Genomic DNA, 24,845 nt, shown 5'->3' on the forward strand with positions numbered 1-24,845 from the left:
TTCATTCGCAGCAGATTAATATTTTACCAACAAAAATAGAAAGCTAAGCTTCGAGAAAACCCCAAAAGACCAAAACAAAGAATACTTTATTAAAATTTTGCTATTTAATCGTAAAATAAAATAAAAACCTGTCACCAGATAACTATCTTATAATAAATTAGAAGTACACCAATATGGTAGAGCATGCGTAAAAAAATACAGGATGTTTGAACTAAATCCTTTGTTTAAAAATTCTAAACTACATTCTTTTAGAAAAATTAAAACTGAAATAGTTGGTACGTTACATTTAGTTCCATCCTGTATGAAACTGATAAGCATTATGATAATTCGGAACTTTCGGTTAACAAAGAAACAAAAAATAAATTTCAATTTTAAAAAAAAATTGGTCAAATAAGAAACCGTTGAAGGTTTTACATAAAGCAGAATGAAGCATTGTATTCGGTGTGAAATAGACATACAAATGTTTCGGTAAAGAATGGTTATATCAAATTTGCCTGGAGAAAAAAAATTAAAAATTAAATAACCAAACCCACGGTACACCAGCAACGTTCTACCATGCTTAAAAATGTGTAGTTCCAATTACGTACGCCTGTAGCACACCTAAAGTGTATACAAAGTTTTACTCATTGCGAAAAACAATGCAAATCTGTCTATAAACAATTTTTTTTTCAATAAAATCCAAGTTGGCTTTTAGTACATTCCAATAATAAACAAGGCATTTGTTCAGATGTTAAGGAAAAAGTCCTTATAAACGACTTAATTTTCGAGGTACAACCTTTGACAAATATCACAATAAAAGTGGCTAGTAAATTATCTAAATTTCTAAAAAAAAACTTCCTATTAACTGGTTTTTTATGAAAAACTATTTCATAGTTACTTTCGATTTACTGAACTGTGTAGTAGTCATTTTATAAAGGGGTTTTCCAATAAGGGCAGGTCAATGTTGAAATGGAATAAAGGGAAGTATTAACAAAATTCTTTTTTTATTTGAAAGTCCCTGTATGTCATTATGTATGGAATATGCCATCATTCAAATGTCTACCGCAGCTTCGCATAGTAGTATGGATCCGAGCGGCCCAATTTTCAATGACTCTACCACATAGATCCGGCTGATTTTGAACGCATCGGTCATATACATACCTGTGACTTCAGAAAATCCCACAAGAAAAAGTCTAGCGGGGTCAAATCACATGATCTTAATGGCTAATTCACGTCACCTCTGTGAGAGATAACCATACCCTCAAATCGTTCATTGTGGCAGTCACATGTCGTCCATGTCCATATTGTTCAATTTTGGCCAAAAGAAATTGGTTATCATTGATCTGTAGTGCTCGCCATTGAGGGTGATGGCCTCACCAATGTCGTTTTGAAGAAGTACGGACCAATCGTGCCTACGACCCAAAATCCACACCAAACAGTAACTTTTTGTGGATGCATTGCCACCTGGTGGACCTTGTGTGGGTTGGCGTTGTCCTATATACAAAAATTTTACTTGTTAACATAGCCATTCATCCAAAAATGCGCCTCGTCGCTAAAGATGATTTTTCAGCCAAAATTGAGGTTCTCTTCCAAAGGCTACGAAACCCAATCAGCAACAAACAGCGTTGTCTATTGTAATTAACTTGCAATTCCTAGGTCCTGCAAAAGTCCAAGTTCTTGTGCACGGCGAGGAATCGACTGCCTCGAGTTCTCTCACTCTTTCACAGACAACCGCAATGTTCTCGGCCGATCTGGCGTTCCTTCGACGTATGCGTGTTGGCTGATTGCATACCACACTGGTCATATTGAATTTGGCCACCAAACGTTGGACTTTGAAGGGCCATCACGTCTGCCGTAAAACGGGCACAACGTTTGCACTAACAAACACTCATTTTGATAATAGAGTTTTGTCACATGGACGTGCTGTGCTGCTCAATGTGTACCTTGATATGATTTAGCATCAGTGACTCAATAATAAACAATAGATTTGACAGACGCCACCAAAACAACATGGCCGCCACGGACTGTCAACATCGACCCGTCCTAATTGGAAAACCCTTAGTTACAATGTCAGAACTCTAAATACAAAGGCTCATTCTTCAAATAAATCGTAAGGAATATCTTTTCTGAAAAGTGTCATGAGCAATTAAAAGCACTAAATAACTTTACAGAATATCCAGTGACATTGAATTTCTGACGCTCTTAAAATAACTGACTTTTCATATCTCCACCACTGGTTGACATAATTATAAGACATCTTAACAAATTTTTACATCTAATTAAATAAATCAACAAACCATCAGCGATTGATGAAAATCATCCTCAATGATAAAACTTTGATGCTGTTCCTGGAATATTAAGTCAACAACAACAACCTTTTTCCTACAATGACCTTTTATATTAGAACGTACTTAAGAATCACCTTGTATATTATCCGTTAAGTGAAAATTATTACTACACTGCAAATGTGAAATGGTATAAAAGATGTGTAACATGCAGAACTATCTTAAACAAACATTCTTTTCGAATATAAGGTTCCAATGGAAAAAAAAATTAACGAAAAATATTATTTTAATTTTCTTTTCCAATTAAACTTTTTTTGCTTTAAAATTCGGAAGCTCAAACTAGTTGTACATCGACTAGTTAAAATAAAAATGACTTTTTCTATAAATTTTTCTAACAAAACTTGATGCAAAATACACTGAGACGTCTTTCCGCGAGTAAAACTTTTGGTGGACACTTCGGTTTTGAAACACGTGATAGGGTGCTACTTTCTGTGGTCTGGTGCGCTTTAGCCGACCTTTAGACGTGAAGTAACGGAACTTACAGTAAGGCTTACGTGGCTTTTTACGTAGACAGGATGCGACGTAGCTCTCCAGCTCCCTCAACGTCGACGGTTTCAACGTCTCGAAATCTATTTCGATTTCGTCCGGATTGGAATCTCTCAGCGATGGTTCCCTCGACTGAATTATATGTACAACCCTTCCCAGTTTGTCGCCTATAACGATAAAGGACACTTCAATCCTAAAGGACACTGGAATATTTTATCAAGAAACAATACCTGGCAGTTTGTTTATGTCCAATGACAACTGACGCTTCTCATCGTAAGACATGGGTTTAGCGTTGTCCTCATCCTCGGAGTCGAATGGCATCGCCAGAGGTTGCGCCGCAGACTTTTTTCTACCAGCGCCAGTCTTATTGTTTGTCTTCACTCGTTTGGAAGCTGCGTTAGGTGCAGGAGCTGGCTTCGGTCCTCGTAAACCTGTAATGAAACAAGATTCTGCTAAAATACTATAAATGTTAATGGAATAACATAATTCAAACAATTTTTGTGGCTTTGCAGCCCGTAAAGTATCCCGCCTATTGTGTGTAATGCGTTTATTATAACAGTTTGTGTTTGTTTTAGGTGAAGGAGAGAATTAATGGCGCTTGGCGCTTAAGATAAAAAAAAAAGTGTGCGTTCTATCTTCTGTAAACTCTTGTGCGAAGGAAATAGTAACAAAAATCCTTTTCAGAAATTCCAATGCTGTGCTAAATTTATAAAAACAAAATGTTGTCAAATTTATCAAATCAACTCAGAGTAAAGAAAAAAAGGGGAAAATTCGCTATTATTTCAATATACAAGTTGTTAATTAAGTATGTTGATAAACTTTAAGTATTATTCTTTTAATGATTTTAAACCTCAACGAAATATAAGCTGTTGAAATTTAAATAAAACTTACTTTTTCTAACATCACACATACGTTACATATATTTCTGTGTCCAAAAAAAAAGTGAATTACTTATTTAAAATTCACGGGTATTATGAAAGCATACAATTATTTTTTTGTAGGTTGTCAGTACTGTCCTTGATATCTATGCAGTTTCAAGTCAACGTATTCAACTGTTGCAGAGCTACTCGTGTTTTTGTAAACATATTAAAGGGAGTTTAGCGATTTTCACTATGTCTGATTTTCTTGAGCAAAGAATATGCATTAAATTTTGTTTGCGGAATGAATATTCTGCCGCGGAAACATTGAGGATGTTACAGAAGGCCTTTAGTGATGAGGTTATGTTGCAAAAAAAGTTTACAAGTGGTACAAAGACTTTAAGGAAGGCAAAGAATGGGTTAACGATGAACAGTGTCCCGGAGCAGCATCAACGTCAACTGGTGAACAAAAAGTTAAATCAAATCAAAGATCTTGTGCTCGAAAACCGTCGATTAACAATAAGAGACTTTGTTTATACTGTTGTCATTTCAAGAGATTCGGTAAATGCCATTTTAAAAGATAGGCGTGTCAAATCTCGTTTGGTTCTAAAAACGTTCAACTTTTTGGAAAAACAGCGTCACGTTGACATCTGTGGAACAATGATTTCTGACTACCAAGATATCATGAAACGCATCATTACTGGAGGTTAGACTTGGATCTACGCTTATGACCTGGAAACAGCCGATCAATCGAGTGAATATCGTGGAAAAGGTGAACCAAGACCGAAAAACCCACGCCAGTCACTCAAAAATAAAGATCATGTTGACAGTTTTCTTTAATTATAGCGGCGTAGTGCACTATGAATTTCTTTCAACCGGCCAAACTGTTAACAATTATTATTTGTGTTATGTGTCGTTTGCGTGATGCTATTTGCCGCAAAAGGCCTGAATTATGGAGACAACTCTTGGTTTTTGCATGACGAATGCACTGGCTGACAGGATTGATTTAAAACCATTTTGCCAAAAATTCAACTCATATCGTTCCTCATCCACAACCACCGTATTTGCCTGATTTAGCACCGAGTGATTTCTCACTATTCCCTAATCTCAAAAGACCACTATGCGAACGCCATTTCAACTCGATCGTGGGAATAGAAGTCGAATTGACAAAAGCATTGAAGGCCATACCAGAAAAGGACTTTTCAGAATGTTTTGAGAGTTGGAAAAAACAGTGGTATAAGTGCATTGTATCGGGTGGGGATTACTTTGAAGGCGATGAAATTGATTTGGAAGCATAAAAAATGACTTTTTAATTTTTTAAACAAATTAACCTTATTTTTTGGACAATGGGTTAGAAATTATTTATTTATTTTGGATATACCATTCCACAAAAACGAAATTCCAGTTCCAGAAAGTTGTGATCAAATTTTTAAAATATCTAGTGGCCAATAGTATAAGTATTTATATCCAAATTCAGTGGATTTTTACCTTTAATTTGATAAATCATTCTTCAAAGATAATTTAGAACGTGTAATTTTTTTTTTCAATCTCAACAACCTGCATCTAGAAAAAAATACTGATTTGTGGATCCACTTTTATCCAACCTTTTTGGCTTAAAATCACTCAAAGAATCACCCTCAAAGTTGTCTACGTACATAATTAACACCATCTATATTGGCTCTATATTGGTTTTTGCTTATTTTATGTCGGCCTATTTGTGCTACTATGGCTAAACACCGACGCCAGGAGATGAATGAGGAAAGGTAAAGGGTCAAACTGTCCTATATTCCTCACTAAAAAACTCACTATTAAAAAAAGGTATTACGTACTTCTCAATACAGGGTATTTATAAACTTTTTAATGGCTAGTAGAATGTCTTAATAATAAGTATTTTCCATAACCAAAATCATCGAAACTGAAAACCGGTGTTTAAAATTAATAATCAAAACTGTTAAAACTTATTGAGAACATCTGCAATAGTTACATTCTACATAATAAGAGGTAAATCATTGTGGCAGTAAATGGCTTGTAGTACGCTTTTTTGCCCAATACTTTTTACAGTAAACAGAAAAATTGTTAGTTCAAAACAACATAATCGTCAGTTTTCATTATTGAAATGTGCGCCTGTTATTTTGAAAATTATTGGCAAACATGTATGTTTAAATGAAATGAAGTAATTTATTTTCCCAGATTCTTATTTTAAACTCCATTTTCTCTTTGTGAAAGCACAGTGTACCTGTGATGTGTGTAAATTGCAAACAAACATACTAAAATGGTAAATCAATATAGTATAGTCTTTCCGATCTCAACTAAAGACCAAATAGCTGGTACATACTACATGTACCAGGCTCGGTTGCTACACAGCAACTCGGTATTGAAATATTTGAAAAACTTGTTCCCATATTTATTTAACCATACCCATATACAGGTCTGGTCGCTCAGTTGAAGAATGCGCGCGCGGACAAACGGCGCACAAACACAGCCGCACTGGGCGACTGGGTCATAAATTTCAGTTGTTGACAAATTGCCTAGTATTGCAATGCAGCAATGTGGAATTTGGTGATTTAGGTAATTTTAATTTATTATAGGCACCTTCTATTAATCATATTACAATTGCAAAAGGGAGAAATAAGAGGGATATTTTGTTTACTAATACTACAAAATGGCATTTTGGAGACTTTTTGAAACGGAACCAAAGGAAATACTGCCAGACAATATTGAATTCGTAGAACCGGTTGTTAATGAAACAAATTTAGAATTTAAAAATAAAGATTTACATGTTCAATGTCAGCGTCTCATTTTAAATATTTATGATTGCTTAAAAAAGGAAGAAAATGAAAAATCAGATAAAGAAATTATAGAATTCACATATTAACTAAAGTTTCAGTGTCCACAATTTTTCGAGTTATTAAACAAGGTGTTATAGATCATTGCGTAAAGAGGAAGCAAAAACAAAAATTTAAAAATATCTATTACATGACGAGAGACATAATTCGGCGGACAATTTATATAAAGAAAAAATAAAAAAATATATACAGGGTGATTAATTAACAATGGGAAAGTCGAAAGCTGAAGATACTACACGTGATATGGTGACCATTGGCGCAAACATGCCTTATCCGAAAGTTGATAGTTTCGGAAATACAGGCTGTTGAAAGTTAAAATTTGAAATCGTTTTTTTTTGCGATTATTCTGAAAATATGTAGGTTAGGAACTTGAAAATTTGTGAAACTATATTTTTTTAGGCAACGAATAAGATGCGTGTTGTAATTTCAGCTTTGCTCATAGAGGGCACTACTTAAGACCAATTTTACCGAAAATTTAGTTAATAACTTTTTACCCTGTATATTTAACATGAAACTCGATTCAAAACCTGAAAGAGCAATCATTTTTTCATTAATTATGTACTCTTGTTTCATTTCGGTATCTCGATCCGTTTTCGAGAAAAATCGATTTAACGAACACTATGTTTTGATAATATGAGAAATTAAAAGCGAAACAAACCAAGTGTTTCTTCGTGTTATTACAAGAATTAACAATAAAACAAATAAACTACGTAATTATGATTTAATGTAATTGTTCGAAGAATCCATCGTTGACACTTTACACGTTTTCTGAGAGATCTTCGAGTTTGAAACAACATATTCGGATTGCTTCTGACTTCGTTGGCAGCGATTTGTATTCTTTGCCACAACTCTTCACACGAGCCAATAGATTCTTTGTAAACTATATCTTTCATTCAAGACCAAATAGAAAAATCAAGAGGATTGAAGTCCGGACTTCTGGATGGCCAAGCAAAAATGCTTACATGGCAAATCCAGCGATTTAGAAAAACTGCATTTAAATATGCACACACTGGCCAAAAAAAATGCAGTGGAGCTCCGTCGTACATGAACCACATGTCTCTTCTTAAATAAAGTGGAACTTCTTCAAGACGTGGAAGCATTTTTACTTGGCCACCCAGAAGTCCGGACTTAAATCATCATCACTTTTCTATTTGGAAGAATCTATTGGTTCGTGTGAAGAGTTGTGGCAAAGAATACAAATCGCTACCAACGAAGTCAAACGCAATCCCAATATGTTGTTTCAAACTCGAAGATCTCGAAGAAAACGTTGTGTAAAGTGTGTAAATGTCAACGGTGGATTCTTCGAACACTAACTTTAAATCATTATTACGAATTTCATTTGTTTTATTGTTAATTGTTGCAATAACACGAAGAAACACTTGGTTTGTTTCGCTTTTAATTTCTCGTATTATCAAAACATAGTGTTCGTTAAATCGATTTTTCTCGAAAACGAATCGAGATACCGAAATGAAACAAGAATACACAATTAATGGAAAATTGATTGCTCTTTCAGGTTTTGAATCAAGTTTCATGTTAGACATACAGGGTGAAAAGTTATGAACTAAATTTTCGATAAAATTGGTCATAAGTGGCACCCTCTACCCTCTATGAGCTATGCTGAAATTACAACACACATCTTATTCGTCGCCTAAAAAAATATAGTTTCACAAATTTTCAAGTTCCTAACCTACATATTTTCAAAATAATCGCAAAAAAATGATTTAATATTTAAACTTTCGACACCCTGTAGTTCCGAAACTATCCATTTTCCGGATAAGGCATATTTGCGCCAATGGTCACCATTTCACGTGTAGTATCTTCAGCTTTCGATTTTCCCATTGTTAATGAATCACCCTGTATAAAGAAAATAAAGTACGAACCTTAGCCGTACCTATTGGTTCTTGCCGAAGAGTAATATATTTTAAAGAAAATATAATGTAAATGTTTTTTTATACGTCATTACCAAAATTTGCCATCAATGGAATAAAATTGTTTGAGGACATAAACAATTAAAATATGCTGTTGGCCAAATAAACATAATACAAATTTTCTACACATTATATACAAATTATTGTAATTTTTTACCTTTAGCAGAAAACTTTTTTAGGCACGCCTTTGAAACTTCTTAAATTTTATTGCTAGGCGTTGTTATACATGTTCAACTGACATCGGAAAAACTATAACAATGAATTAATGTACACGTCGTTATGTATAGCTATTTCCAAATAGGCATGCACCAATACTTCAAACAGAGCTATCCGTGCAGTCAGTGGTCCCAAGAAAGTTTGAATCTTATTAATGTCGGTGGGTATCAAAAAATATACATGCAAACGATTATTCCAACATAAAAGAAAAATGAGAATTCGCAATCAAAACTAAAAAAAATTGAAGTACTAAGGGCAGGCTTAAAAGTTTGACGTCTCACCTTTACTCTTAGGCGTTTTAGCTTGGGCAGAAGCGTTGCCGCCAGCTGCCAAGTTGTGGTGCATGTTGAGGGACTTGTTGGCTGTCGGGTGGTGCGCGTCACCGCCAATCTTGAGATCAGCCCCAGACACAACACTGGCGATGCTGTCGTCAACGCTGTCTACTACCGAGTTCGGCTTGTTGAGGGCCCCGTGCGCCCCTGGCTTACCCATACCACTACTGCTGTTCGGTAATGAGGACGATGTCGATTTCTTGGTTTTTATCTTGTTCTTCTTCTTCTCCTTCTTTTTCCTGGAGCTCTCCTCCACCAGCTTACGCATCTTCTCCTGCATTGCCGTCAGCTAAGAAGACAAAAAGACCAACAATTAACGCACTTATCGTATAACTTTAGGATTTAAAATCACGTTTCAGTAATTTCAGTGTTAAAAAGCTCGTATTGAAAACATCAAATATATTCAGATGTTAAATGTTCATCATTTAAATGAGAATGTTTATGTCTCACTATGTAGTCTAAAAATTTAATTTCTTACTTCTTTTTCTAATAATTTCAGCTGTTTGTTCCTCTTTTCCTCCTCGGAATCCTCTGTATCACTGGAAGATTCCGAACTAGACCCCGAAGAACTCGATTCGGACTTTGAAGCTAAACTCGTCACTGGCCCTCCTATCCTGTTGACCGGTTCGTCGGGGATCTTTGCAAATCTTGAAAGTGAAAAAAATAATTAAATATGCCCTCATAGACGGAGCTGCAAATACTCACTTAACCTCAAATACGTCCTGTAGCTTCCTTGCCATCGCAACCACGTCGTGATCAGACGGGTTATACTTGTAACAATTTGTAAAAATCAGTCTAACGTCGCCAGCAAAGTCTTGGGGAGTACGGTACTCTCTGTTGTCCATTTTTTGTTTGACGGTCCCGAAATCCATGGGTTTCTTAATTATGTCGTGGTAGTCGTGCAGGCCGAGCAGTTCCGCATCCACGGGCTGGTAAAACGGCCAGGCATAACTCTGAAACGGATCGGAAATTTACACTTTACAACTACAGTAAAACCTCTATTTACGGACACCTCTGAATTGAGCTACATTTGATTTATGGATAATTTTGCTTTCACGGTATTTTACAATGTGGTTTTCTTATTATTACCATCATCTCTATAAAACAGACACGGAAACTCTATTTTACCAAAGTATATGTAAAATTACCCGTTAAGAGACAAAGGAGACGGCCGGGTCAGTCAATATACCTACTAACTAATCATTGCACGTTTAATTCAGGTGCACTCCTACCTACCCTTGTTTTGCCCACATACATGTAATAAATTTTAATTCATGACAATACACAATCAATGCAGAAATAGCTGTGCTAAGAGAAATTAAATGGTGGGTTGACATGAATTATGGAAAAAGAAACCTATCTATTCAAATTAAAATTAATATTATTTTTAATAAAAATTGCGAATTAAAAAATTAAAGGCACAAACTATTTCCATTCAAGAAAACCTTTTTGAGATTTTGTTCGAATTTCTTTCATTATGAAAGTTTTCTGTATAAGCACAGAAATCATCCGCTAAAAAATGGTCTGGGTCTCTGTGTCATTATCAAAATATAACTACTTTAATTTTCATTAGTCACCATTGGTCACGGTCCGTAAAAGAAGACGGTCGAGTAATAGACAGAAATTATGGGCGTGGCTTATCTCATACTACGTCACAAAATTTCTAACCTTTAGGATTCATGTTTGTTTACATGCGACTTCACTAGCAATTTTGCATTTTTCCAAGTATTTAAGTAAATCTTTCATAGTTGTTTGAGTATTTTGCAGTAATTAGTTAGTTATTGATAATAGTTTTTAATAAGTTGATGGTGTAGTGTTTAATATAAACCATTAATTTACCACGTAAAAATGCCAGGAGTGAGGTGTAGTGTTCCAATTTGCAATAATAATTTTTGATAGTGCTAAACAAGAAAATTTAAAAACTTTATTTAATGTGTTTCCTAAGGATAAAAACTTAGAAAGATATGGGTGGAACGGTGCAAAAGACGATTTGTTTAATCATATAACTGGACATATCTGTAGTACACATTTTGAAGACTTAAACTTTGAACGCGATCTTCAAGCAGAGCTATTAAGTTTATCATCAAGAAAAAGACTTAAAGAAAACAGGTTAAATGTTAAATTTCTAGTTGAACTGATTGTATTTACTTCAAAAGGACTAAATTTATTGTTATTGTTGTATAACAAATTGATATGATTGTTAGAAAAGCGATTGAAAATTTTAAGTATCTATCGAAATGTGATTTTAATATTTTTGTAAACTTGACAATTTTTCTAAAAATTAAATGTTAAGTTAAAAGTTCTGTGCGATTAACTTTTCCTGTTCTTCCTTTCCTTTTATTCCTCCATAGTCCATTTAACTCCGAACACCGAAAAAAAACTCTTTCAAAGCTAAAAACTACTGTATAGTTTACTTGTAAAAACAGGAATTTTTTAATTCATCAACTGTAAAACTAGTTAGCAAGTACAAAAATAAATTATGTTGCAGCCTATTATAAAGTACTTTGGTAAGTTATTTGAAATTTAACTAAAGACAAATGCAGATACAAAAACATCATATAAACTTTTTATTTTGGAGCCAAGAGAATATTACGATAGGTCTATATTCACTTCCCCTCTTCATTTTATTAGAATTTATGGATATTAATAGATATCTGTAATAAAATTAACACAAATTTTAAGTTAATTATGTAACCAAACGTCAAAAATAATGACCGATCGTGATGTGTATTCAAGACAAGTTCACATTTCATCTTTTTATTTCCAAATTCCAATGTAAAGGTTCAGTTTGTGTATAAAGGTAACATTTTAGACTCAAAATACCTGTTAATTAACCATAATCATAACTGATTAAATTTATTATTTTATGTTAAAAGGAGCGTGGTACAAGAAAAATGACAATTTTAAATTTGCCTCTTATTTTCTTATGGGGAATGCAATGAGTTAGAAAGAGATGAAGCTTGAACGAAGATAAACTGAGGTATTTCGTGAGGTATTTGTTTTTTATTGGTTAATTGACTTATGCGGCAACCGTCTCTTTAACGGACCGTGACCACTGGTTAGGTGCAAAATTTTTCAGGAAGCTTAGAATTCCCCAAAACTGGTGAATTTGCTTAGATAAACTGTCGAAATGTTGACGACTAGAAATCAAAAAGTATTTTCAATACTGATGGACAGACCTTTTTTTCTAGCACATCTTACAAAAACATTTATATTAAGGAAATATAGCAGGAAGAAAATCTGCAAAAAAAATCTCATGAAAAAGCCATCCAATGATTGGTAAAAGTAAGAATCCCAGCTGTTTTAATGAGGCATATGAGGATTTGGAATCTGGAATAATTTGGAGGGTAACTACAGCAATTTAGGCCTCATTGGGCCCCTTGTGCATCCTCCCAGCGAGACATCGGCTCTACTGAGTCGTCAACCAGTCTATCAAGGAGAAAAAGGGGTGATGATTTTGCTCAGGGGGATCTATCTGATGTAGGCCATAGAAAGCCACTGTTCTCCTAGCACGGATTCTCTCATTGATGAGACACCAATGCAGTCGCAATTGACAGCTGTTTATTTCATCTCACCATGTTCTAAACTCTTTGTGGGTGTTTTCTTTAATCATTTCAAAAAAGGTCTGACATTGCCATTGCACCAGTCGTGTCTCTTCACCCAGCATACAGATATGCTGTTGGTAGCTGAGGCCACCACCGATCCCATACCGATCTGGAGATTATCTTCCGATTATGCAAGATCAGTACTGATTGTCTACTATCTGTGTAGATTCTAATTATTTTGCCTGTTACACATCTGACTTCTCCACTTCCTACGTTTAGTTTAATATCAACGTTCTTGAAACGAAGCACAGTTGTCAGAGCCACCTCCTTTAGATAAATATCTAAGAGCGGCAGACATAGCATCACCTTAATTGATAATGTTGGTGTTATTCGCATAGCTCCTGTAACACTCAGGCAAGCTATTCTTTGCACCTGGCTGAGCTTCTGTTTAGTTGCTGTCTGTTTGGCCACCAGACAACAGCTCCATAGGCCAACATTAGTCCCACTATGGCAGTGTATATCCACATAATTACTTTTCGTTTCATCAACGGTCCTGCGGCACTGCTCATAGGATATGTTCCCCTTTTTTATTCTTCTTTCCAAATGAAGATTCCATGTTACCTTTGCATTGAGTGTGACTCCAAAATTCTTTATATCCATTGCAAAGATTAGCGTGGTGTTTAGAAGAGTCTGTGTCTTTATTGGCCCAAATTTCCTCTACCTCGTAAAGTGGACCATCTCCGTCTTCCTGGGTTTAACAAAGTATGGTACTCGCACCACTTTTCAATAATTCTTAGGGCCATCTGCACGTGTATGAGGATAAATTGCTTCAATAAAAAAGCATGGATGACTCTGCTTAGTGTGTCGAGATGGTTAAAAAAAAAATTGATGGCAAGATGAAGAGAGAAAAGAGAAATGTTGTGTTATTTCTCGATAACGCAACTTCTTCAAATATTTCATTCCAAAACAAAGAAATTAATTTTCCTTCCTTTAAATATTACCTTGTATTGTCATCCTATGAACCAGGGCACCATTTAAAGCTAACTAAGATTTTTGACATAAATAGACATGGAAGATTCAATGAAATTGGTAGAAAAAAAACATTACAGTAGTAAATGCATTATGGCTTGGGAAAAATATCACCTGTAACGGTTCTGTTCTCTTAAGGGGAGAAACCACATTAGGAGGTTCAAGAATAAGCTGCAAAAATTTCAAAATGAAATTCCTATTCGTTCCAATTTTATGAGCCTAAAACCGAATGCCCATCGGGCACACAGCAGATAGGGCGGAATGCTTGTTCCGGTAGTCACTTATTAAGCAAGAAAAGAACAGATGCAAGCTCAGAATGATGCTCATGAGGCAGAAGAAAGACCGTTACATGGTGCTGGAATCGTTGATTGACCGGTAAGTACTCCATATTATTGGCAACTTTCTCAAACTTTCTTAAATTTTCAAACGCGCTTTTCTCGAAACAACATTTATTTGATTAAAGTGAACTCTAATTCAAAAAATTATGAACTGATCGTTACAAAAACTGAAAGTGTGTTTCTTTATGAAATTACAAAGAACATGAACCAACAATTGGGATATCATAATTTTAAGGGTGTTTATTTTTTTTTTTCAAAATAAGTGACAAAAAATTGCGAAAATATATAATTTTTTTCCAAACACGTGTCAAAACTTCAATTTTTAACCGCAATGAGGTTCATATTCTTAGAAAATATGTTAGTAATGCAGGAAAAGAACCATTTTGCTTTCAGATCAAAATTACTACCTCCACATTTTCCGTGAAAAACCAACTCGGACGACAACCCATAACTTCAGCATTTTCAACACAAATGATTTGAGAGAATATGTAAATATAGTTCAAAATATTAATAATAAAGTTTGATCAAATTCTAATCGATATGGCCCACTCGAAAAAATTCATGAACACCTGAAAATCAGCCCATTAATGTGGTTTTTCCCCTTAAGTGTGGATTTAATATGTGTGATAAAGATATAAGTGAAAGTCTAAATGTCTTTATTATTAATTATACGAAATAACCGCTGACTGATCCTTTTGGGGCAACTGTTCATTTCAATTTTTTTTTTTTCAGAGTTGATAAAATATTCAAAAATAATAAAACTGCCACAAATAAATAAATTCAGACAACACCAGTGATCAAATTGAAACTGAGATTGAAGAAGAGAAACTTGTAACTAAGAATATTCCAAAACTTCGTATTCATGTTCGCAAATGCAAATTATTTGCATTAATTTTAAATTTTATTTGGGTCCACATTCGCGTATTTTGTTGAAGATTTTTAGCAAACGAGAATTTGTAATAAGAAAGAAGTTGCATAGGGAAATATGTTTCATCATAAGAAAAATACTTAATTTGAAAAAATATTTATAATCAAAATACGTTTTTCCTTTTATTTTAATAAAGCAATATATGTGATTTGTTTTCAATTTATAATTTAAAAAAGATGATTTTATTTTATAATTATTATTGAGTTAAAGGATGTTTGTTTCTGAAAAATCTAACATTTACAAAAAACATCTTCAGTCAACACAATCATTGTTGAGATAGAATTCCAAGAAGACGCCTGCGCCAATTTTTTTTAATTAAACCTATTCGACACTCAAGGTAGAGACAGTGGCGGCATGGCGTTCACTGTAGCAGCTTGCAATGCATACTGTGTTTTGCAGTTACCAAGGAGTGTTTCTTCGTTAAGTGTATCGTCCTGTGCTTTTTCAGTGTAATTTCTTATTAAAACACATCAATCAAGGTGAAAAAGAATACAAAGAAATTTAATTCCCAGTTGTGGGAATCGTGGAAGAGTATCGTGTTTAACGTGTATAATTATTTTAGGTTAGGTTATACAGTGCATCCCAGAAGTAATGCAAAAAATTTGTATTTTATTTTGTGTTGTGTTTTCACAAAAATGATAAAACATGTCAATTAGTAAATAGTAATTGTCATTTAGTCACATTGCTGAAACCTTTTTTGCACTATGTTTCATAAACCTATGACCTTATCAACATTTTTTTTTAAATAGCACCACCTCATTTTTTAATCATAAATGGATAACACATTTGAAAGGAAATGCGTCAATATAGAGTTTGGCCTACTTTGACAGATGCAAAAAAAGCCACAGCAAAAAATGGGAATTTGTAGATGTTTTGTGTTTTGGTTGATTGTAGGTACATGTTTTAATGTAGATTGGGTAGGTTCACCTGATCACAGCGTCTAGGCATTGTTTTGAAGACAGTTAGCCAATTCAATAGTGCCGCATATCATTGCGTCAGTTACAAATACCATAACTTTACATTACGATGGTGTTTAAGTGAGTAAGAAAGAATTGAAATCCTAATTATGGTTGGATACAGAGATAGGATCCGTAGTTATGATGAAGTATGTCAATGCCAAGTATCCAGAACAACCAATATCTCCGTCTACAGTATACAGATTAGTATGCAAATTTGAAGACGCTGGACATGTTAGAAATTTGTCTAGATCTGGAAGACCAATGACAGTGACGGAAAATGATAGGCAAAATGTTATGTTAGCTCTCACTGAAAATCCACACACTGTCGTTTGTCCGATCGCCAAAAACGCCAACATTATCAATACATAAAAACATCCTACAATCAACCAAAACACAAAAGATCCACAAATTCCCATTTTTTGCTGTGGCACTGTTCTCGCATCAGTTTGTGATACCTACTTTTGTTGTTATTTTAAACCATGTCATTCCAATCGTTGGTTTTTTCGCACCTGTCAAAGTAAAGTAAGCCAAACCCTATATTGACGCATTTCCCTTCAAAAGGGTTATCCATTTCTGCTTAAAAATGAGGTAGTGCTATTTAAAAAAATGTCGATGACGTCATAGGTTTATGAAACATAGCGCAAAAAAGGTTTAAGCAACGTGACAAAACGACAATTCCTATACGTATTTTAGCGTTTTTATGAAAACACAACAAAATAAAATACAAATTTTTTGCGTATTTCTGGGATGCACTGTATATAAACATTCTGAAAATAAAGCGGAATATTTCAAGGAAAGTCCCTGCCACGGTAAATTGTTACAGTAGTTCCAATAACAGAACTTTATTGGCTGAATCTCTTCTTGGAATTCTATCTCAACAAATATACGGACTGTAACTTAGTTAATTAAATTAAGCTTAAAGTATTAAATAAGGTAAAAAGTCATCGAATTTGTATATAATTATGTAAACCAGTGGTGAGAAGATGGTGTCAATAAGAAACCCAATAGACATTTTCTCGCCACTGAATATTTTCAAAATTTGAATGTGCACTTCATTCCGAATTGAATTTCAAAAAAAAAAAAAATATATATATATATAGATTTGATTATCAAAAGTTAAAAAAACATTAGCATTGAATTTTCTAATGAGTATTGTCTCTAAAAAATTTAAATATTTACTCAAATTTTTTTGTTTTTAGTGTTTTATGACACTGTATATAAAATTATGTACAAAAAATACTTTATTTCAAAGGCATTAACTCAAAAAAAAATTATTTATCCCAAGAAAAATATTTTCTTCAATACCTTTGCACTGTTTGAACGAAGAAATATTTGCACAAATATTAAGTTTTTTAAAAGCTTTGACAATCTGTATGTAATAAAATCATTTCGAATTTCCCATGGGTGTCCGTTATTAGGTTATACTGTACTACAAAAAAAGAAAATGCTATGAACATTTCACTTACCGAATGCTTTTTCGAAAACAATTCCGCTAAAATCTCATTGCACGCTTTCAAGGACTCCGATAGTTTCTCTTTAGGCTTGTGCGAGGCCGGTTGTTGCACGTGCCCATCCAGCTCAGGCCTCACGGGTTTCTTGATCTGCCTACCCGACTCCCTGCGGGTGGATATCTTCGCCGACTTGGAATCCAACGGCGGGGCGTAGTCGTACGCGGTGGCAGTAGGAGTGGTCGTGTCTGCCTTTCTCTTAACTCCTTTCCTGACAACCTTAGTAGGCTGAGATGGCGGTACGACGTTACTGGGCAGCACAGGGGTGACATTCGAATCCAGGGAGTTAACGATGGGGGGCGGTGTGTGGAAATTTGCGGAGGGCGCAAGTGGCTGAGAGGGCAGAGAGCTGTGGGTGGTCGCCGGCGCAATTGTGGTCGTTGCCGTGCTGCCGGGTACCGTGGCCGGCGCTTGCGTGCCTAGGGGTAGACCAGAGGAACCTTAAAAACAAACAAAACAAATATTATACTTCTTTTAATTCTAAAGTAATCTCTATGTTGTTAACTAAATTTGTGTCAGTGTTAAAAAGCTCGTTAAATATATAACATCATAAATTTTCAGCTCAACATTTCATCATCAGTATTACGGAGTAAATTTTGTATACCAGAACTAAATTTGACCAACATTTGAGAACTGTTAAAACAATTATGCGATACAGATAGATATAAAAACGATTGCAACTGGAATTCAAAAAAAACATGAAAAATTAGAATTTCCCTAATAATTCCCGCTTTCTCAGATCAATATACTCCCTGTTTATTTCTCAATAACCAGACGCCTTCGCTGAGATGAATCTAGCAAGCCACGTCCTAACTCGATTATTTCCCAAATGGCAGAGGTTAACCTAATGTGCCAATGCGAGTGAACCGCAAAAGTCACAAAAATTTAAAAATTAAACCTCAATTTTTACTATTTCTAAACCTGATAAAGTAATTTTGTGTATTCTTTGCACATTGTAATGTGCTGCTCAATTTGCAGTGTTCTGATATGTTCAGCCTACATATACTTGAAATATTCACTGTTACAAGTAGTCTAGGATATGATGCGTCAAAAAATCCATAAACCCTAACTTTCTGCCGTGTGGTAAATAAGCTCCTGAGTCGATGTCGAGCATTTTTTCTCATACCACATATATATGGCAGAACGGCCATTTTTGAGTTAGAGGAGGGGGTGGGGTGGAAATCTGGGGAAAAAAGTCCTAACCGTCTGGAACCAACGGTAAGTCAAAGTATCCATTTTTTATAAACCGGGAAAAATAGTGGCAGACAAAACTTTATGGCGGTTTCGGAGGGGGGTCGGGTTGAAGAAAACTGAAAAAAAAGTGAATCCTAACAGGATCTACTCAAGTGCGATTTTCTTGTTGCAACATGCACTTTTATGGAAAAACAGTAGCAGACACCGCAAACTAGTAGTATGACGGTAATTTGAAATCCAGCGTGGGAGAATTTCTCATAAAACTCGTAAACTGCTGTAAAACAGTATAAAATAAGTAAAAACTAAAATAAAGTCAAATATATGAAATACAGAGTGGATTAAATGGATAATATCGAGCATTCAAATAAAAACGTGGTCAAAGTTGGCTCTGACACATTGGACGTAGGGACTAGCTTATAGCCACCAACTTAACCTCATTTCTCAACGAGCTGTATAGCAGCTGTCAGTTTCAATAACGTTAATGACTATATAACTTTATTTTAAAGAATAATCGTGATAACGAAAGTGTCCCCCTCCTTGTTATAACAATAAATTAAAGCAGCTGCTGAAAGTGTCCCCCTCCTTGTTCCAAGCACTTTTCACACCTGTTCCTCAAAGAATTAAAGACATTTTCTAAGATGCTCGGGGTATTGTTAATTTCACGAATCTTGTCTATAAGTCGAGCCTGCAGATGGTTTAAATCAGGAATAGGCAGTTCAAAAATAGTGTTTTTAAGGTAAGGCCACAAAAAGAAATCACATGGCGTAATATCACGACCTCGGTGGAAATTCATGTTCAGCATTGAGACTTATTAGTCGATTTTGGACAACTTCCCTCAACATATTCATCGTCTCGCCTGCCGTATGTGCCCTTGGGCCATCTTGTTGAAAGTAAAAGTTTGTAATTTCGTTTTCTTCCAGCTGGTTAACAAAAGGAGCGATAATTTCTTCTCTATACCTTTGCGCAGTAAGAGTACAATTAAAAAAAATAGGTCCAGAAATCCTCCTTCGATTGAGAGCACACCAAACTCCAATTTTTTGAGCGTGTAGAGGGCCCTCGACAAAAAAGTTATCTGGTTTTTCAGAAGACCACATTCTCATATTCTGTGAGTTTACGGAACCACTTAAATGAAACCAGGCTTCATCAGAAAAAAAAGTGATATTATGAAGTTCACCGTAGTTGTTTAAAAACCATTCACAAAATACAGCCCGTCGCGGAAAATCAACTTCATGAAGTTCTTGCTGACAAGTTAAACGATAGGAGAACAAACGCAAATCTTTTTTTAACACTGTGTTGCAGGTACCGACTGATACTCCCACCATTTGTGATAAAACACGTGCAGAAGTTCTTGGCGCATTTTCCATTATTTGTTGGACATTTTCTTTTAATTCTTCAGTCCGCTTTTTAGGTCGGCCGCTTCCTTCTTTTCTTGTTACACTGCCCGTTTCACGAAAAACATTAACACAACGCTGAACTGCACTTTGAAAAATTTTGTACTCAACAACGCCGGGAAATTGATTTTGAAATTCTATGAAACATTCCTCAATAGAATACTTCCATATTCCATCAATCTTGCGTCCATTTCTAAAGTAGGACTCTATGATAAACACTTTTTGTTCTTGAGAAAACACCATTTTAAACGCTTTTTAAAACGAAAATATTCAAATTGATAGCGGCGATATAGCGCTTTGACAGATAACGTTTAAGTTCATTTGCTATACGTTACGCCCTACGTCCAAATTTTCAGAACCAACTTGACCACGTTTTTATTTGAACGCTCGTTATAAAAACTTACATAGGACAAAATAATTAATCAGGTAAATAAGGCGACATGGAAATAAGAAAAAAACCAACAAATGTGGGATATCGATGCAAACATTGAAGCTATAATAAAACCAATTACAGTAATTAGTGAATTTATTAATGTTTATAAAGTAGCTTCTAGTGTCTAGTGGTGCATCTAATTTTTCAGTGATGTTTGTATTTTTACTAATTTATTTTATTCTTTCATCTTACTGTTAGACTACATACACTTTTTGCAGCATACACTAGTCCATTTAGCAAAAGTGCTGATTACGTCCCATAATAAAAAGAAAAATGGAGTTGTAGTAACCCATAATTGACCTATCTATCTACTCAGATCTTGGGACATACAATGTGAGAGTATTTTTTTAAATAACACAACTAACCTGTCGTGGTGGCCACGGGGGTAGCAACAGTGGAGGAAACGGCTGCCGGAGGCCTGCCTCTGCCTGCACTGGGCACCGTCCCGGTGGTAGTGCCAGCGGTTCGGCCCTTCTTACCCTTCGTCCCCTTGGCGGGCTGATCCACAGGAAACTCCTCCTTCGGCATGTCCGCCACTTTTGTAAGGAACACTTTCTCTAACGTTTGCGCCATAACAACGACATCCTCGCCGGGTTTATTGTAAACATAACAGTTCGTAAACATGGTGTTGAAATCTTGGATGCATTCTTTGCCTGAGTAATAATAGTTGTTATCTAGCCGTTTCTTAATTGTTCCCAGGTCCATAGGTTGATTTATTATTTTGTGGTAGTCCTGGAAACATTTGGAAAAAAATTGCCAATGATCAGTTAACATTATTATTAAAAGAAGTTTGTGCTTTCTAAAAGTATAAAATTTAAACATTTTATATTTTGTAAAGGAAATGTTTCTTCTACTTAAGACTTTTGTTTTTTTTATTTAATAATCAGTTGACAGTTTTGTTATAAAAACCATTTCCCGATACATATCACTAAGAAATTACAAAACACATACATTTGGTAATTAAATATTGACTAGTATATAAATAGAAGAAAAAGTGTTATACACTTATAGGCCACAGGTCAATTGAAATAAAAATATGAATATGCTACAGAAGTTAAAAAAACAGTTATCAAGAAAAATAATTGCTAAAAAAACTAAAATTGCAGTCAGAAACAAGATATAAAACTTCGTTTGTGTAAAAACACAGAAATCTTGCTTCATTTACATCAGTGGTTCGTAACCTGTGATCCGCAGACCTCTAGAGTCCGTCATCTCCTCCCAAGGGTTCTGTGAAGTTTTCAGTAACATTTAATCACTAAATAACAACTAATTAAGAAAATGCACTCTCTTATGTCAGAATCTTATTGTTTATCTTTCCAAAATTTACATTTGATGTGCAATGTAGAATAAAAAATTTCAAACCCATTTAAACTGGGACTTATATCTAAGTAAGTAATTGCGGTTTACAACAACAAAAAAATATTGAAAGGATGTCCGCAGTAAACAAAAGGTTAAGAGCCGCTAATTTATATGAATATTTGACGTGTGGGCACACATGTGCAAGTGGCCCATTTTAAGTATTACGTCAATAGCGCCAGCTTGACTGGTCTAATAGTTGCAAGGACAAAAAACAGACGGGACGCAACAGGGTTCCAGAAAAGGTCCACGGCAGATTGGCGCCAAGGACCAGATACTTCTGCGAGCGACCCCACACCAAGACGATTCTCCAGCAAACGCTCACCCCGACAACACTTCTTTCTCACAAACTTTGATTTCAATAAAAATACTTTTATTTTACCCTTGAGAGAGAGTTTGCACACCGAAAGCAACCCTCAGACGTATCTTTGCAAATTTAGATATTTCCATTTCATTTTATGTGTGAGTACCATCATATGAATTTGTCAAGTTACATATCCTGATTTATGAGTAATTTTTAAAGCAGCAACTTGTATAATAGCTTCGAAAATTATGAAAAAATTGAACATCGGGTAGTGAATATCAGAACAGATAGTATTTAGTATGACCATAAGAATTTTTATGAAAATATTTCAATATTTCTTTGACATAACATTTAAAAAAATAATTTTTTAACTTTTTTATTTTTTACATTTTTAACATGGCATGGTTGATCTCCCATACATAATAGATAAATTATGTTATGCTTAAATAGTTCCAATTGAATTATGTAAAGAAAAAAACAGTTTTCAATAAACTAAAGTACCAATCTAAGATACCTTAGCTTCCTCGAATTAGGTTAAAAGAAATTAACAAATTCTGAATGAAAAATTATCATACTTACAATTTACCGTGTGAAATATAATAATAAAACTCCATTTGTGTAAAAACATAAAAGCTTTTCTATCCAATTTACATGAATTTTTGTTGTATTGTCGAAAATTTAGGAATTTTATACATGTAATAAATATTTACAAATATAAATAAATAATTTCATACATAAATTAAAATTCTTCGGGGTATTATTATTTTTTCAAATCCATCTATCTACAGGTACATTTTGAAAACCATTGATAACATGGAAAATTAAATGCAAGTTTGCCAAATCTTTTGTCAAGAGAATTATAAGACGTGAATCTTTTAGTTGCATACTACAGATTAAATCTAGCTTGGAAAAAAATGCTAATTGGTTTTAAGAACAAATTAAAATTAAATTTGCAAACTCGTTCCCAATGGAGGGCTAATTATCAAGTTTTAACAAATTACTACTTGTCGAACTGGAAGGTATACTGATACCCCACATATGTAACCGCACTATTCTAGGGGCCGATGAGGCTTCTGAAGCAACTCTGCAGAGGATTAACTTTATCGGCTACGCCAGAATGTCCTGGAGCCCGAAAAGCAAAATTGGTAGCCCTGGAGCCAGACAACTGAAGCAGCTGCTACTTTTCAGGAGGCAGAGGACCAGATCCTTCAGGCTTCGAATAGGCCTCAAATGTAAACCACAATGGGCACACAGCTTACAAGTGTGTTAAAAAAATTAAACAGATCAACTTGCAACGCTGCGACTTCCATCATAAATCAGCACCTTGCAGAGAGGCAGTTATGAAACAGGAATCTTGAGCGGCTCTATCAAGGGCCTTAGTAGTACATAGGCCAAATTTTTATGAGCTCTATTCTAGGGATTTGGTAGCCTTTTAGACAACATCAGGTGAAAGAAATTTCATTTTGGGCTCGATCTACCTGTCATACGAATCACCCGGTTGAACAAAGTACAGAACGTTTAAGGCAGATAATAGCTTCTACATATGAACAGAGCTGTCTGTTTAAGTGAGCTCGAAGAATTCAGAGAGTCTTGAGTCTCTAAGCATAATTAAATCCTAGGCTAAATTCTCAAAATGGCTCAATGTCAGTTCAAAACCCTTGTTCAGCAAAGCAAATGGCTGGCTTGGATAGAATTTTGTGAAAGTATTGAAAACTTTCCGGTTACTTCTAAAATTTAGAAAATAATGAAAAAACTGGGAATCCAAAATATATGCTCCATGATTTCCTGATGGTACATATATATGTACTGTCAATGAAGCATTGAGGCAATTGGGCCACCTAGTTCCGTCCTAAAAGATGATGCTTATCAATCCCAGGCATCTCTTCAGGTAGAGAATTTGGTTACGGATTGGAAGAGCACCTTTAAAATAGTCACACATGAGAGAATCAAATGGACAATTTACACATTTTCCTCCATTCAAAAGTGCAGGAATATTTATTACTTTCTCGACTCTTCTATAATATGAGTCATATATATATCATGCATCAATTTCATCATCTGTTATTGGCAGCTTCAGCTCTAGAAGACATCCTGAACTCATGAAGAATCGCACGAATGGTCTTCATGACTAAGATCTCTTATGATGAGGCAGAGCACCCCAAACCCATATGCCCAACGTCTTTCTGGAAACTTCAGGAGAGACAGAGCAGCATATAAAAGAAGGGGCACTTGTGACATGGCCAATCCACAACTCAGGAGCACACCTATCAATCAGGTAAATCTACAGAAATGGCATTCTGTAGTTTATAAAATTGAAAATACTATCAGCTAGAAAGTTCTTGGGCATAGCTAGAGCATATGATAACACATCATATAACTTCATCCGCAGCACAGCAGAGGGACGTGAGTTATCTTCCACCGTAGTCAGGTGGATAGGGTGTTGTCACCACCAAATTGATACTATCCTTGACGAGACCACTGTTAAAATGGCTTAGGACGGAGATGTACAGAGAATGGAGTATTTTCTCCACTACTGTGATGCCTTGTCTTCGACAGACTCCCAGGAGGTCTCAATGAGGTGAGAATATTCATGTAGGCTTACTTTGATGACCTTGTTATACTCCTTTCAGGGGAATGGCCAGGAATTATTGTTGAGTTCACTCACAGGGCCCCAAACATACTAGAGGACGTGTTTGGAACAGAAAACGGAAGATCGGCTTTAAAGAGCCGACTATCTTCAATAAAACCATTCATAAATCATTAATGTTAAAATTTTTGGACGTTTCCCGATGACAAATTAGTCCACAGGTAATTACAAAAGGCTACGGTGTCCTTTTGGATCTGCAAGAGGCATATTATGTGAGCATAATC

General features: G+C 35.0%; 1 protein-coding gene and 2 non-coding genes across 5 annotated transcripts in view; all 3 read right to left on the reverse strand.

Moving 5' to 3' along the window:
* The window catches only part of LOC108912048 (bromodomain-containing protein 3), a 53,206-nt gene that overhangs the window by 24,050 nt on the left and 4,311 nt on the right, over positions 1 to 24,845 (reverse strand). For 2 of the 3 annotated variants that reach the window (XM_018717203.2, XM_018717202.2), the window contains 7 exons: positions 20,680 to 21,046; positions 17,255 to 17,736; positions 9,695 to 9,942; positions 9,468 to 9,636; positions 8,939 to 9,278; positions 3,041 to 3,241; positions 2,807 to 2,977 (listed from right to left, as the gene is read on the reverse strand). In XM_018717203.2, the coding sequence (XP_018572719.1) occupies positions 2,807 to 2,977; positions 3,041 to 3,241; positions 8,939 to 9,278; positions 9,468 to 9,636; positions 9,695 to 9,942; positions 17,255 to 17,736; positions 20,680 to 21,046 (1,978 nt within the window). The remainder of the gene's footprint in view (positions 1 to 2,806; positions 2,978 to 3,040; positions 3,242 to 8,938; positions 9,279 to 9,467; positions 9,637 to 9,694; positions 9,943 to 17,254; positions 17,737 to 20,679; positions 21,047 to 24,845) is intronic. The other variant, XM_018717204.2, reaches the window with a different exon arrangement.
* On the reverse strand, positions 9,349 to 9,420 carry LOC111691568. Its single transcript, XR_002762982.1, has one exon. It is a non-coding gene; the product is annotated as a small nucleolar RNA SNORD36 (small nucleolar RNA).
* Positions 17,806 to 17,881, reverse strand: LOC111691569. Its single transcript, XR_002762983.1, has one exon. It is a non-coding gene; the product is annotated as a small nucleolar RNA SNORD36 (small nucleolar RNA).

The sequence above is a fragment of the Anoplophora glabripennis genome, unplaced genomic scaffold, assembly GCF_000390285.2.
Source record: "Anoplophora glabripennis isolate ALB-LARVAE unplaced genomic scaffold, Agla_2.0 scaffold363, whole genome shotgun sequence".
Lineage (NCBI taxonomy): Eukaryota > Metazoa > Arthropoda > Insecta > Coleoptera > Cerambycidae > Anoplophora > Anoplophora glabripennis.